We start from the raw sequence: 14,816 nt of genomic DNA, 5'->3' as shown, positions 1-14,816 counted from the left end.
CCAATTTGAAAGCAATTTTGCAGTTTCTTGCAAAAAGGAAAAGGCCATTTAATACGTCAGACATTTTTGACTTGGAATTGCAGAAACAGCTGCAGAGAAATTTCTGCTGCAATCTCTTTTTCCAGGTTTCTCATATTTTGTGTGTGCACTCACTGATATGGATTATAGGGGCATGTTAACAGGGCCAGTGTTATGAACAGGTCAGTGTGACCCCCTCAGCTGAATTCTACTGACATATTTTTCAACTACAAGCAAAATGAAGTCATCTGATTTGGTAATGAATATATCAAAATTGCCAAAAAGAAGTCCCTTTCTCACTAGAAATTGCAACACAAACTTGCAAATTTGTGTTGTGTGTTTATGGTTATTTTGTATACCACTTCATGATGTGTCTTCTGATAGGGTTGTTCATCTTTGAACTGTCAGTCTCAATAATGTTGAGAGCCCGGATCGCAACATTATTGAAGCAGCATCCAAAAAAAGAGTTTTGAATGTCCTCCAGGAAGCCTGAAGCACTATTCCTGAAGACTACGTAAAGAAATGAGAAGAAAGCTGCCTCAGAGAGTTCAGGCTGTGCTGAAGAATAAAGGTGGTCACACCAAATATTGACTTTCAAGCTGGTTAGAATTGTACTGTCTGTTCTTGCCTTATATGCTTTATTTCCATGTTTGTTTGGATGTATTTCAACAAATCACTGTGCCTATTTCCCATTTTCCTGCAAAATATAAAGAAATCAGAGCAACTGTAGTTTTTATTGTTGCAAAAAGATCACAGACGTTGTCAGCAGAAACCAATCAAATCAATTTTGTGGGGGTTTTTCTGCTTCTCAAACAATATTCTGTTTTTAATCAACCTAACATTCAAAGACATATTATTCTAAGCAGAAAAAGACTGGCAAAAAACAGTTTTCCACATATAACTAGATTTACCACGTGGAAGATCCAACAACAACTGACTTCCCTGATGAGTTTCATAGTCATGAGTTCTCGTGTCAGCTCATGATTCAAAAAAAGAATTGTTGTGTATGGTTCCATGTGACCTTATGCAAACAAAAAACAAAAGAAACACCTGAAGACAAGATTTTAATATCGCACCAGCTGTTAACCATTACAATTTTCTATGCATTTAATTTACATAGGTGAGAAAAGAAGAACACAAACCTAATCCAGCAGTTCTGTTTTGTGCGACCTGAGGTTTTCTCAAACACTGGACCAGATGACTTAAAACATGAGACCTCACAGTATTACCCATGATGGATGTTTTTTCCACAGCTATCCTTGCAACAGCTGTGCCATAGAAGGAAATCTAGTTAATCTTTGTAACTTGTTCATCATCAAGATTCACCAGCTGAAAAGGTTTTGAAAAGGTCTGTATTTGTTTTGGTCAGATTTGAGAAATAATGATGGAAAACTTTTAAATCTTTTTTCAATGCTGTCATTTAGATATCATGAAAAAAAAAACTTTGCACCAAAGGCTCTGGAAGCTTTTTGTGGAGCAAACTTTACATTTTCTGTATATTTTAATTTTATGTTAGTTAATTGTGAAATATTGTTTCAGTTAGGGTAGTCTTAATTCTTATTCCTGTCACCTAAAATGTTTTTTGTTTTTTTTACTGCTCTTTTAGTTCATTTACAAAAACAAAACAAAACAAACAAACAAACAAAAAACAAAAAACAAAACCCACACGAAACTGTCCTGTTTATTTTGAAAATCCTTACCGGAAGCTCATCGTATGCGCTGGGTGAGCCTAACAGGGGCCAGTGACGCCATCTTGAAATCGTCCCGAGCAGAGGAGGCAGGAGGAGACGGATTTGGGAAAATCAGCTCGTCCTAAACTCGACAGCTACGCGGATTAACGGCGGCTTCAGCGGTTATTGCTATCATATGATAGTGTGTCCACTTGTTCGTTCGAGTCTTTTGGACCGGGAACGGTTGTTTGGCCCACTTTGGAGAGGGCTTTCGCAGCGGGAGGGAGGGGGGAAAGGCAGCCTGGTAATCGGTTGTTTCCCTGCTGGAGCGGACGGAGCCGTGGTTGTGGCCGGGCAGCCCCGCTGGACCGTCGGACGAAGCCTGAAGCCTCTGCACGGAATATAGCATCCACGATAAAGCTTTTAAATATTTTTTTAAAATAGTGTGAGATTGGAAATGCTCCCTTTCGACGCCGTTTTGACATTTTAAAGAGCTATGCGACGGAGCTTACCGAGGAGAAGTTTGATTGGAGAGCGGAGTGCGCTTGATTTGCAGTCCGATGGATGTTAGTCCTGCCCGGCTGTGGCTCTGCTCTGTGCACCGCTCTTCTGAAAAATAGCACCACAGGGCACAGGTGAACAATGCTGCTGCTGCAGACCTGGCAAGTACACGATAAGAAGCCCGGCTCCAGTGCCATCAAATCGTCCTGCATTGCTTGTCTATAAACCTGGAAATACCACCGAACATCCCCTCCTCCTCCTCCTCTTCTTCATCCTCCCGTCGTCTTTTTTTGGACTATTGAGGCTTGCATTACCTGGGATATTTTGGATATAGACTCGATCTCGACATTTTTTTAAGATGCAATCTTTCCAGAGACAACAAGACATTTAATTTGACTCAGTCGTGTGTTTTGGAGCTTTTCGTGCTTTTGTAAAATTCTCTTTCTAGTCAGAGGATCCGATTCGGATGGAAAATGGGAGACGCCACCAAACTGGCCTTCGCCGTTTTCCTCATCTCCTGCTCTTCAGGTGGGTGTGGAGGTGGGGTGGGGGGTGCATGTTGCATACGGTCAACCGTGCAGTGCATAGCTTGCTGTCATGTATGGGGAGTGTAACCCTTTTCTGAGCATCCTTGCGTGCATGCTACACCGCAGGTAAGCCCCAAGATTGGGGGCCGGAGACCTCAAAGGGCCCCTTGAGTGGCTTCTTGTGGGACTCACAGGTACAACTTTGAGTTTTGATTAAATTAATTAGGGGCAGCGAGGTATTTGTATTTGCAGTCACCATTTTTAAGGGGAAAATTATGTTTAATCACGCTGGCTAAACTGGTTGCATGTGGCTCCTTTCTACACATTTTGTATTTTATTATAGCATTTACATGCTAAAAGCAATTTTCAGCACTCTGTGTTGGTAGACACCCATTATATGTACTTATTTCCCCAGGGTGGATGTTTAATGAATGTCAGTGTAGTAATAATAAAGGAAAGGGAGGTCATCTCAGGAGTGCAGGGCATGCTGTTTATGTGGGCGACTGGGAAAAAAGATTCATAGTTTAGCTTTTACTTTTCAGAGTATTGTGAAATAAATTCCTCCTTTTAAAAAAGGGAGTTGATCACTTTGAAATATGTCAAAATCCACTGAGTATGGACTCTAGAAATTGTGCTTTTTAAAAGAATAATAAAAAGAACAGTTTACAAAAAATGAGTGATATAAAAGAGGGCAACACGCAAACAATTTAAACATGAGGGATGATTAAAGGGTAGAAAGAAAGACGTCATTAAAAGCAAGCTTACAAAAATGTGTTTTTACACCAAGGCTCTGATTTTACAAGCCTTATCTGCTCAGGCAGGTTTTTGAAAGCTGACAGGTCCTGATGGTAAAAGCACCTTTAGTTTTTCAGGTGGGCCCTCTTGGCTCTTTCTAACACTGTAAACTGGCTTATAAGGGGGTGAGCATTTCTGCTACTTGGCTTTAAAAGTGACCAGTAAAATCTTAAAATTGATTCTGAAATGTACTAGGAGCCGCAGGATTGGGATGATGTGATACTGTCTGTACAAGTAAGATGCCTCCGTGCTGCATTTTGAACTAGTTGGAGGTGAGAGTGATGTTTCATTAACGACAGAAAGAAAAGAGTTGCAGTAATATAGCCTGGAGAGGGCAAAAGCTCATATTTTGGTTTAAATGTAGCCACGGATCTTCTTTGGAAGAAGCAGGATTGGGTAAATCTTCTGTTTCAAAGGTTAGGGTTTATTAAGGCTTTGGGGAGCCTAGGATGCCTTCAGAGTGGTTGATGGAATTTAGATGAGGTAACATGACTGATTTTGAGGAATTCAATTGAAGAAAAGTTTGTGCCACTAAGCTGTTCATATCAGCTGAAAAGAGCAGCTAGGGTTTTAGAGTCACCACATTTCCACTTCATATTTATCCCAGAGGGAAGCATATAAATAGGAACTATAACAAGACCTATAATCGAACCTTGTGGTACACCACAGGTAATACGAGCTGTAAACAATGCAAAATAGGTTCATTCTTAAAGTAAAACCAAACAAGTGTAGAGTCTCTGATGCCAACCTGTCATTCAGGATCATAAATTAAAATGCTAAGATCCGCAGGTGGGAGCATGAAACTCCGGCACACCTCTTACTTTTGCTGAACCTCGATACTGGTGGCTAGGATGGACATGAACTGCTAGTCCTGACTTCCCTTAGCAATTGATCCAAACAGATCTGTTTGCATTCACTGCCAGCATTGCTGGCTTCCTTGGTATGATTGGGCTGACATGGACTTTAATTTAAAGTTCTCAAGCTCCTGTGATATTTATTATCAAAGTAGTATTTTTAATTTGAATAATTTGCACAAACAACTAAAAAGTTGTCTTCAAAGTAGGCCTATACATGCATTTACCATTGTATAAATAAACATATTTACAAAGTAAATTGTTTTTACTCTAGTTCTTTAATTTGCAACAAAACATGGTTGAAATACCAAATATTAATAAATAAATGTGGTCAAAGTTAGGGAAGTGGTTGATTTTATACTTAATAAGATGTGTCATCATCGTTATAACCTTCAGAAATTGTTCAAAAATGGCTCTTTTGATAGTAAAGTTTGACAACCCTGAGCTAGACTTTAAGGGTCATCAGATTTCAACACTAAGTATATCTACAGTGGAATGAGACATTATAATTGTGAATAATTTGGCCTAGGGGAAGCATATGAATAGAAAATAAGATGGGACCTAAAATTGAACCTTGTGGTACACCACAGATAATGTGAGTGGTAGGTAATTAGTAGTTAACCTGTGGTGACTGAATAGGTTTGTTCCAAAAAGTGATTGGAAAACCAAAGTGCCAACTTATGGTTTGGCACAGTAGATTGAAAAAAAAGTATGCTTCAATCTCGAATGCTGCAGTTAGATGTGAAATCACGCATTCTTTTACATGTTGCGTGTTCTGATTTTGATGCATGAAAGTTCAAAGTTGGTTAGAAACCACTTTTTCTAAAACTATAACGTGGGCTGTAAATACTAAATGAACCAGTTCCACTTTCTTAAATAAGATCATGTAATCTCACATAAATCCTTCTAAGACTGTGTCTAGTGTAAATACTTGGGGGGAAATTGACACAACTGTCACAGTAGCTGAGGTTTTGGTGCTGCTAACTACCTGACATGACAAAAAGGTGACAAATAGCACTGCAGTGAGTTTAACTTCCCGTTACTGCTGTGTCACTCTATGGGGTTTGATTGTGGTGTGATTGAGCCTGATGTTACCGGAGCTGACAAAAGACAACAAAAATTAGGCCCGGAGGCAAAATTTCTTTTGCTGTTGGCTTACTTCATAAACAGAATATGTTCTAACTTTATCGTTTGTGCTTGCTTGCGCAACTCACCCAAACAGGTTTTCTCTGCAGTTGTTGCTGGCTTGCGAAATACTCGGTGTACCTGTGTGAAAGCTGTCCCGATTAAAACCTAAAGCAAGTGTAAAATAAACCCTTGAGTTGCAGCAGAATTGTACTTTCACAGCAAGCCCTCGGGTTTCTTTGAGTAGAAATTAAAAGGTTTCTCAAATATGATAATAGTCGGGGTTGGTTGGAGTTATAAGCCAGTTGCTGCAGGTGATTATTCCACTCACTTATTACTGACTGAAGTGGGGAAATGAACGAGGTGGAATAATAATCCTCAATGAAATCTGAGTTGAATTGGCACAGCTCAAGAAAACCTCTGATAAGGGCAGGGCACCTGGCCCAGAGTAGCTTTATTTGATGAACATGCCAGAAGAGCTGAGCATAGAGAGGTCTCTGTAGCTTTTCAGCTGTGTTCATTATGCACTTGTAACCAGATTCAGTTTACCTGAGATAAAACTGAGAGAAGAAGCTTAAACATTTGTCAGAAACTTGTTTGGCACTCAGTGAAATCGTCAGATAGTCTGCTGACTTAACCTCTGAGGACAGCTGCCATTATTTCAGGCCTTCGAGTGTGTACTTCCTGTTCTGCCTGCAAGCCATTTAAAAACCCAAATTAATGTCAGGTGATAGAGAATGATTCTGAGGTTGTAGTTTTGGGAAATACAATTTCTGGAATTAGACGAGGCCTGTTCAGATGCAGTTAATCAATAGAGGTCAAAATCCTAGGTGCTCAGTTATGGCAAAAAAACATAAGCTTCTGCCGAGAGGTTGGATAAATCGTGACTTTATTAAACTTCAAACCCAGTCACAGTCTGACGGGGAGTGAGTCTGGACTTTTAATGAAAGTAAAAGTTGGATCTCAATCATGCGTAATTGAAATTAAAATTTGTTTAATTGCATTTTTGGCAATTACAATCCTCAAAGTCAGACAGAGCCCGCTCAGATGCCAATTTAGGGATGCTTGATTGTGGTAAAAAGAATCATAATCAATGATAAAATAATCATTATTTAACACAATTTTTTTAAATAGACATTGGGAAAAAGAAGTTAATTCATTAAACTTCAAAAAATAAAGTTTCCCTTTTTATTTAAGCTGATTTCATTGAACTTTAATTAGAATTAAAAAAAAAAAAGTTAATGTGAAGTCAACCAAAAGCAAAAATTGGCAAAAGGAAAATAATGTGCTGAAAGGGAAAAGGAGAATTAATTCATAACAGAATGTGGCCAAATAATTGTTTTTATCTCGATTAGCCAGTTATAATAATCGTTCAAAGCCAAAAGTGTGTTGAAATTAAAATTTGATGAATTGCACAGCCCCAGTAGAAATACAAGCGGATGACGAATGTAAAACCATTGTAGGGTCTTTACCCACAATACAAAGCGCCTTGAGGCGACAGTTTGTTGTGATTTGGCGCTATATAAATAAAATTGAATTGAATTGAATTTTTTTGTGTGAAAATGTGAACACTGCAAAGAAAAGAAAGAGGGTCAGTTTTACCCTTTAAATTCATTTCAGTTTAACAACCTTCTTACTGACAAAGAGTAAGCAGGTAATAAATAAGCTGTAAATGATAGAAAATTATGCTTTTCTTTTTTTTTTTTTTAAATTGTTAGTAGTCTGTTAAATAACGTTTTTCACAATTGACTCTAGAAATTTTGTGTTTTTTCCAGCAGCTCCACGGCAGCCTTTTCTTTAATCTGACACATTAAATGATTAAAGTTGAAGCCCAGAGAGCCGTGCTGTGACAGGTTTCTTTTATTTACCACATCAGCTTTTCTTTACAGTGTAGAAAAACTGAGATGTATTGTTAAAATTTCCCTTATTTACCTAAAGACATGTGTCTTTAGGTAAATAAGTGTGTAATTAAACTTCCTTACACTGAAAGAAAGGGGAATAATCTGCAGCGTTACATTATCACGCAATAGTTTTACTGGTTCAGCCCACTTGCGATAAGACTGAGCTTTATGTAAAATAATTGTGACACCCCTGCTCTAAAGAAAAACAAAAAACAAGATTTTCATATTTACTGCTTTGATGCTTTTATTTTGTAAGGCATCTCAGCACCTGCAGAGTGTTTCACAGCTCTAACACATGATAGGCCAGGGTTGTCTGCCTGAGTGTTTGATGGCACTTCTTTTGGTCACGCCACAGCAGCAGCAGGTGAACACTGAACCTTCAGTCATCTGCTTTTCTTCAGGTGACCTCTGCCTCAGATGTCATGCGAGCTTGAACTGCAAGCTGGTAAATATTTACAGTGCTGCTCTAGCACATCCAGATCCGGTGAGATTCACTCTGAACTCCTGAGTTCAAGGGTGGGGATTTGATTTTTAGGCTGATGTTTTGAGAACAGTGCAAACACATGAATCAGATGGTCAGCTCGTGGCCTTGTTAATGCAGTAGTTATGCCAGGGTTTCCACGGGATGGTAAAAGGTAGTAAATTAAATGAGCTCAAATCGAGGCTATTAAAAGGTAGTAAAAGGTAACAAACAGAATTTGACTTGGTAGTAAATATTTCATCACCCCATTCAATATATTTTGACTTTTCCATTGATGCAGACTTTTTGTTTTAAGTTGGTTTAACTATAAAGTCTGTATAAAAATAATTCGAAAACTTATATTTGCATTTTAAACTCGCATTTGCATTTTCAGTTGTAAAAATAATTCGTTAAGCATGTTTGTGATTTTTACAGTTAAAAAAAAATCTAACTTTTTTTCTACTTGGATTTTATGTGATTATAAGTCCAATGTGTTAATACAGTATGTCAAAATGAAAGAATAACTATACAGTCACACACAAGGTGGTGCTGAAAAAAATGATGCTAAACAAGGCAAGGTAAACAGTTTCTAAGGTCAACTATAAAGGTAAAAACAAAAGTAGTCAAAAATGGCCACATATACCCCGGACCCCTGAAGGTCATGGGGAATGATCGAGAGTCGTTTTGTAAAGTGTGCAGAAAAAATATAAATTCGACCTGGAACGGCGTGATGGTGATCAGATCACACCGAGCATCCACCATTCACCAGCAGCGGATTCGTGCACGCGGGGAGCAGATCCCTATTTCATTTTTTGGTGCTACACAAAGCACCGCAACTGCACCCTTAAGGTCAGTTACGACCACAAGTATTGCGTCACACCTCAGCAGCAAACCAGTATTCCAATATTCTGTTGGAAAATATTCTATTGGAAAATAAATCATCGGCTTGTGAAACTTGAATTTTATTGCATTTTGTTTATATTCTTAAAAAAAAAAACAAATTCCCTGAGTCTTCTAGAAATGCGATTGGAATATTAACGTGTATGAGGTCTTAGTCAAGACAAAGTCAGTTACACCTTCAAGTAAGTGGGATTAAGTTTTGTCTTCGGTGAGAGATGGGCTATCATCTTACATGGCTTAGTGCTGTGAATCCACCGCCACCCCAAAAAAGGCTGCTGCTCGATTTCATGCTGGTAGTAAAAATATTGTAGAGGTAGTAAAAATAGCTAGTAAAAGGTAGTAAATTGAACTCTAGGATTCCTGTATAAACCCTGTATACATACTATGAGCAAAACATTCCCCTACCCAGTGACTATCCCTTTTTTCTGACAAGTCAGTGTCCGTAAATGGGTTTGAGTTGAAGCAACAAGAAGCTCCCCTTTTCCTCGTACATGATGTGACTGTTAGTCAGGGAATCAGGCGCTAGCCGCAGAGGTCATCCCCTGCTATTAAAGCCATGTTTCTTTGGTAATTTGGGGTAAATGGCTGTTTAGATTTCTCCACTGCAGAGGCCAAGAGACGGATAAGTCGCGTCCCGTGCTCTGCCTGTACATTTGGCCTCCTGTTTTGTACACTGCAGCAGTTTCATACAGGCATTGATCCTCTTGCACACCAGTGTAAGGTTACATCAATATGGCGAGGATGAAGCAGCTGTGGATTGTTTTTCTTTTTCTTTTTTAAATCCTCAGCAGCAGAACGACAGAGCAGATAATTCAGTTTCAGCTCTGCTGCACATCAGCTTGACTCTCAGTCGATGACCAGTCCAGGGCCTCTGTGTTCTGTGCCATTAAGCTGGGCCTGACTAACATTCACCAGTTGCATTTAACAGGTCAGGTGGTTCTGTCACCAGATTAGTAATTACACATTAAATGGCATTTGTTTTTTGTTGTTTTTTATTCATATGTATATATGAGACCCTGACCTTTGACCTTGCTGTTGAGGATCTAAAAAGATAGACGCTCTTCCCTCAATTGTGCAAGTAATTATGAGATTATTTTCAAGTGTTTATGTTGGGTTTTTCAAGTAAATGGTAAATGGACCGTGTTTCCTACTGCAAGTCAGTATCCTGCCCAAGGATACTTCAGCATGTGAGAACCTGGGGAACGACCCTCCGATTGGTAGACGACCGGCTTAACCACCTGAGCCACAGACGCCCCCAGGTGCAAATCAAACGTGCTATTCATGCATTTTCACTAGGAGCTATGAGTGTATTCTTCAAAGACTGCCCACCTTGTTGATGCTCAGATTACTATGCAGAGTTTGGATCATTGTAGCATGCAAGATTTTTGAAACAGGTCTTCTCTTTTAAGGAGACTTTTTTTTTTAAAGGGTAATTTTTGGCTTTGTATGTTTCTTCTGTGTCTGCAATAGTATCTCATTTCACTGTGCTGGTCTGACGTCTGGTTGCCCCATCCATGCATAACGTAACGTGAACAACATAATGATTTCCTTCGGGCAGCATCGCTGCAGTGCTGAGCGTTTAAAACGCCGGCACCCTGGAGCTGTGACGGCAGCTCTGGATGGGTACGTTAGTGTGTCGTAGATACCTGTTAATGTTTGTACAGTAATGTTTCTGTTAGTTTACCTGTCCGAAACAAGCTCTCATGGATGATGTTTGCTAAGTGCCACCGTTTCAGTTATGTTAGCTAACGAGTGAAGGACAATAGGAGCAGCTACGTTGGCTCATAATTTTTTTTCTAGCATTAATATCAGCGTTCATGCTGAATAGTAAACCTCTGTATGAACTAAATCGTCTGTAAACTTTTCAGCTGTCTCGGGCAGAAAAATCTTTTTGATTTTAATTCGAAGCCTTATTTGAACTTTTGGACAGAGGCCATTTTCATTTATTTGCACATTACATTTTCATTTAAAAATAAAAATTACATTCACTTTAATATGCATTGTTTGATTTTTTTTTTTTTTTTTTTTTATTGTGATGCCACATTAATGTTAAAAATACATTTGATTAGTTTAAGACTCGTATTTTTATGTCATTATTTTAATTGTGAGAAGAGGAGAACAAGGTGATGTTCACAGGTGGGCAGGCTTGAACAGGTGAGGTAAGACTGAAATAATCTTTGATCGAAAAAAAAATATTGGCAGATTAGCCGACTACCAAAATAATCTTTAGTTGTAGACCTACTAATAATAAGTAATGGCCTTGAAAAAGCCATCTCAGTTGATCCCTGTTTTGTTGTTTAATCATTGCTGGTATCCAGGTGGCTGTCAGGCTCAGGTAAAAACAGTGGAAAAATAGCCGCGTAGTCTGTTGGATGGTTATTTTTAACAACTTAATGATTATTTGAATATTCCAAAAATCATGACCTTTCCTAGTTTTATCATCACTGCAAGGCGTTTAAAGCTTACACCTTTCTAATTTGGTCATTTAAACAGAATTCAGCTCCTTTGGTATCCCTTTGCAGACTCATTTAATCATTAGATGCTGTATGAAGTGTTTTTCATTTTAAATTGAAGATTCAGAAACACTTGAGGCAGACGGGGGAAAAAATCCAATCGTGGAAAGTAAAGACTAACGGTCTTAATAGCTGAATGAAACTCTGAAATGTTTACCCGTGCTCACTGAGCTGATTATTTACTCTGTAACTGGTTAAAAATCAGTGAAGTGCACTGAATCAATAGTTAAACCAAAGAGTGGAAAGAGAGAATGATAGTATAGCTTTATTGTGGTTTGGCTGTAGATGCTCCAGTGTTCTGTAAAAACCTTCAGTGGACCTGTAAAGTAAATGAATCAAATCCTAATTTTCTTTAATATTTAAACCTTTTGCATGTTAATAAACCCTTCTCTGTCTTTGTGCTGCAGTGTTTTGGCTTCTTCCTCGAGTGGTCTGGGGCCAGCTATCAGCTCTGTCCCATTTTTTCCTCCTCCTATCTATTTCTAATATGTTCTTTTGCATTATGCATTAGACTTCGAAAGCACAGGTGTATTTGTTAAGGCCAGATGTATCCTCATTTTCCCATTGGGCCCAACTAACCGGACAGCCTCCTTCCAAGGCCGTGTATCATTCTGTGCTTTAACAAAACAAAGAGCTGCACCAGCTCATGTTCACCGAGGTAAAATGTTGACCCAAGACAGTGTGTTGCCAAATGCAACTGGGGAAATTATGACCCTCGACCAGCTGGTTAAATTTAGCCTGTATCCAGGTGTTTTGTGCTTCTGTACACACTGGATGGTGGGCGGTGTGTGCAGGCTGGTGATTGCATTTCTGAAGTGGAAGATAAACTTTGTACTTAAACATGCATTATCACTGAGGAAATTGCAAGTTTGATGAGTCAGTGTTGTGTGTTTAAGGTTTCAGGGAGAAAAGTGGAGTTCATCACTGCGGATGGTTAAAAATTTTAAACTGTCCACAGTGATTCTCAACAAACTGCAGCAGCTCACATATTCAGCCAATGGAAAAATAACCTGTTTATTATGTGTTTTTAAACCAGCAAGCTCATGGATGCAAATGAAGCAATCAGTTGTTGGAGGCCTGGGATTTGGATGGTGTGCCTCGGGATTTTGTGTCAACTAAACATGATTATTGCAACTGCATAAAGAATAACACATCAAGTGCCCTGATTAATAGCAGGGATGATAACATTTCGTGAGTTAAACGTGATCACTTTCTTGTGTGGAGAAATCCCCCTAAAACCACTTAAAGGAAAAACTGTCAGGAGAAAGTACTGCGAAAGCTTCCTGCCTCATGGCTTCATCTGGATCAGCCCGCTCTGAGCGGCTGGGCTTCAGCTAGTGCCGCTTTGTCAATGCTGCTGATGGTACTTTTGAGCACCTAAACATGTCCAGCACATGGAAGTGAAAATAAAAAGTGAGAGGGGAAAAGAAAGGAAGTGCAGAACACAAAGTTTCCGGTGGGACATGAACCAGGATGTCCTGGCTGTTAACCTGGAAATTGTTCACTATTGTTGATTGAGCTAAGGTAGATATTTTATTTATGCTCGCAGTTGGGAAATTCCTTTTTCAAATGAGCAAAAACCTGTAACAAAGTAGCTTAAATAACGTTGAATAGCTTAATAAAATAATACAAAACAGAAGGCTCGGTAAGGTAAAAATCACCAGTGACCAAAGCAAGCAAAAAAAAGGAAAAAGCCAAATGTTTTAAATGTATGTGTATTTTGCTTCCATCCAGCTCGATGTTTTTGCTGTTTGAGTGTACTAGACTAGGTTGACTGATGGGTCATAAACAATGTTTAACATGAACACCACTGTAATAAGGAAAAGCATAAAAGGCCCACTTTAAAGCCTTTAGTTTCTCTTAAAGTTTGATCAGTGAAAGTTATTGCTGTTATTTTGCATGAACCTGACATTAAATAAAATAAGTGAAAGGGAAAAAAAAAACTGCTGCTGATCTTTGGAAAGTTCACTTGTTCTCTCCTTATTTACATGTTGGCAAAGTCTCTGCGGTCATTGAACTCCAGTGAACATAAATCAACATCTGACTTGATTATATTTATGAGGCGCGAACGCCACAAGAAAAATAACTATTTTAAATTCTTGCAATTGCATTTTAACAGATTTCAAAAGCCTCTCTAAAACTGGCTCACCACATGAAGGACTGTCTAAAACTTTGACTCCAATTAAATATCATCAAAACACTGTGATTACTATTGAGGGGATTTTCTTTCCTGCTGCAGGGATTTGTTTCAACCTGCTCTCCGTGTCGTTGGGCTGAGTGTTGCCACACAGGACAGTGCAGTCAAAGTGTTTAGAGGAAATCATTTGAACGCTAGTTTAGTGTACTTTTTCTGACTCTGGAGCAGTAAATATTCAATACTGAAAACAGAAAACAGTTCTTCTGCTTTTAGAAGGGACCAAGATAACCTCTGCATCTAGTCCAGACTTGCACCTTCTTTAGAGGAGGATTTCTTGCTCAAATCCACCATTTTACACTCTGCCTGATGTGTCATAGGAGACAGGTGGCAAAAAGAGGCCGCAGGGTAACCAAAGGCCACATGTTCAACAACTGCTGCAGGCATTCATCCTGTCAGCAGCCAAACTGCAGACCAGTTTGAGTTTGAAACCATAATAGCCTGTATTTAAAAACAACCTTCCATATCCTTTAAAGTAAAGAAATACTTTCTGAAAAGTGGTCCAGAGCCACTTTTTAGCCAAAAGATTTGCTAAACTGTATTATTTGTTAAATTCTTATTCTCATTTAATGAGGGGGTCCCCTTGGAAAACAGTCAAAGAACAGCCTAAGGTGCTTAAGAAAAACAATTGTAATTTCAGCAATATATTGTAGTTTTTGCACATTTATTTATTCATTTCCTGTCCTTATTGTCCTTACTAGGTACATTATAATTCATAGCTCACAGTGGGAAGCCAGAAAACCTCCACACAAGCGGTTTTTGTAATGAAATAAAGTCTTTATCATTCAAAAAACTTGTTTATACAGTGCTCAACATAACATATTTTCTCCAGTGGGCCACTGGGCTTGTAGGTTAGACTAGTCTACTCATTTAATATACAAGAGCCTTGCTATAATACATGAAATCTGTTTAAAAGTTGAGCGTGCAGGGACATCTTGTGCCCGTGAAGGCTCTTATCTATATTTCCTCAACATGATGAAGTCTGTCTCAAACAGGCAAACCAGTGCTGTAGCATGGACACGTAAACAAAGCTTGAAGTAAATGCGGTGGCGCATTTTATTTTAAAATGTTGGAGCTATTTCCTGATAAATCTGTATCGGCATTTGTTACGGCCGATAATTGAAAAATTAAAAAGGAAGAGATCGAAGAAACACCCTTCAGGCATGTTATGACTGTTGATTTTTGCATAGTTTCTCAACTAGAGGGCACTCTGCCACTTCTCTATTAACGACAACTAGCTTATCCAGGCAGAGCATAAAGAAGTAATCCATGACTTGTGACGATAAATTAAGATTATTTTTAAACTGGATTGTCATATTACCTTCTTATGGGCTCATGAATAACCACACATAATAAAT

The 14,816-nt window shown here is 38.7% G+C and overlaps 1 protein-coding gene across 1 annotated transcript in view; it reads left to right on the top strand.

Annotated features, from left to right (window-relative positions):
• Positions 1 to 1,761: 1,761 nt before the first annotated feature.
• The window catches only part of LOC115791030 (activin receptor type-2A-like), a 63,290-nt gene continuing 50,235 nt past the window's right edge, over positions 1,762 to 14,816 (top strand). Inside the window, exon 1 of the mRNA XM_030745116.1 lies at positions 1,762 to 2,717. Within this exon, the coding sequence (XP_030600976.1) occupies positions 2,663 to 2,717 (55 nt within the window). The 5' untranslated portion in view covers positions 1,762 to 2,662. The remainder of the gene's footprint in view (positions 2,718 to 14,816) is intronic.

The sequence above is a fragment of the Archocentrus centrarchus genome, chromosome 2 (assembly GCF_007364275.1).
Source record: "Archocentrus centrarchus isolate MPI-CPG fArcCen1 chromosome 2, fArcCen1, whole genome shotgun sequence".
Taxonomy (NCBI): Eukaryota; Metazoa; Chordata; class Actinopteri; order Cichliformes; family Cichlidae; genus Archocentrus; species Archocentrus centrarchus.
Note: the sequence above shows the minus strand (reverse complement) of the source record. Positions and strands in the feature narration are given on the sequence as shown.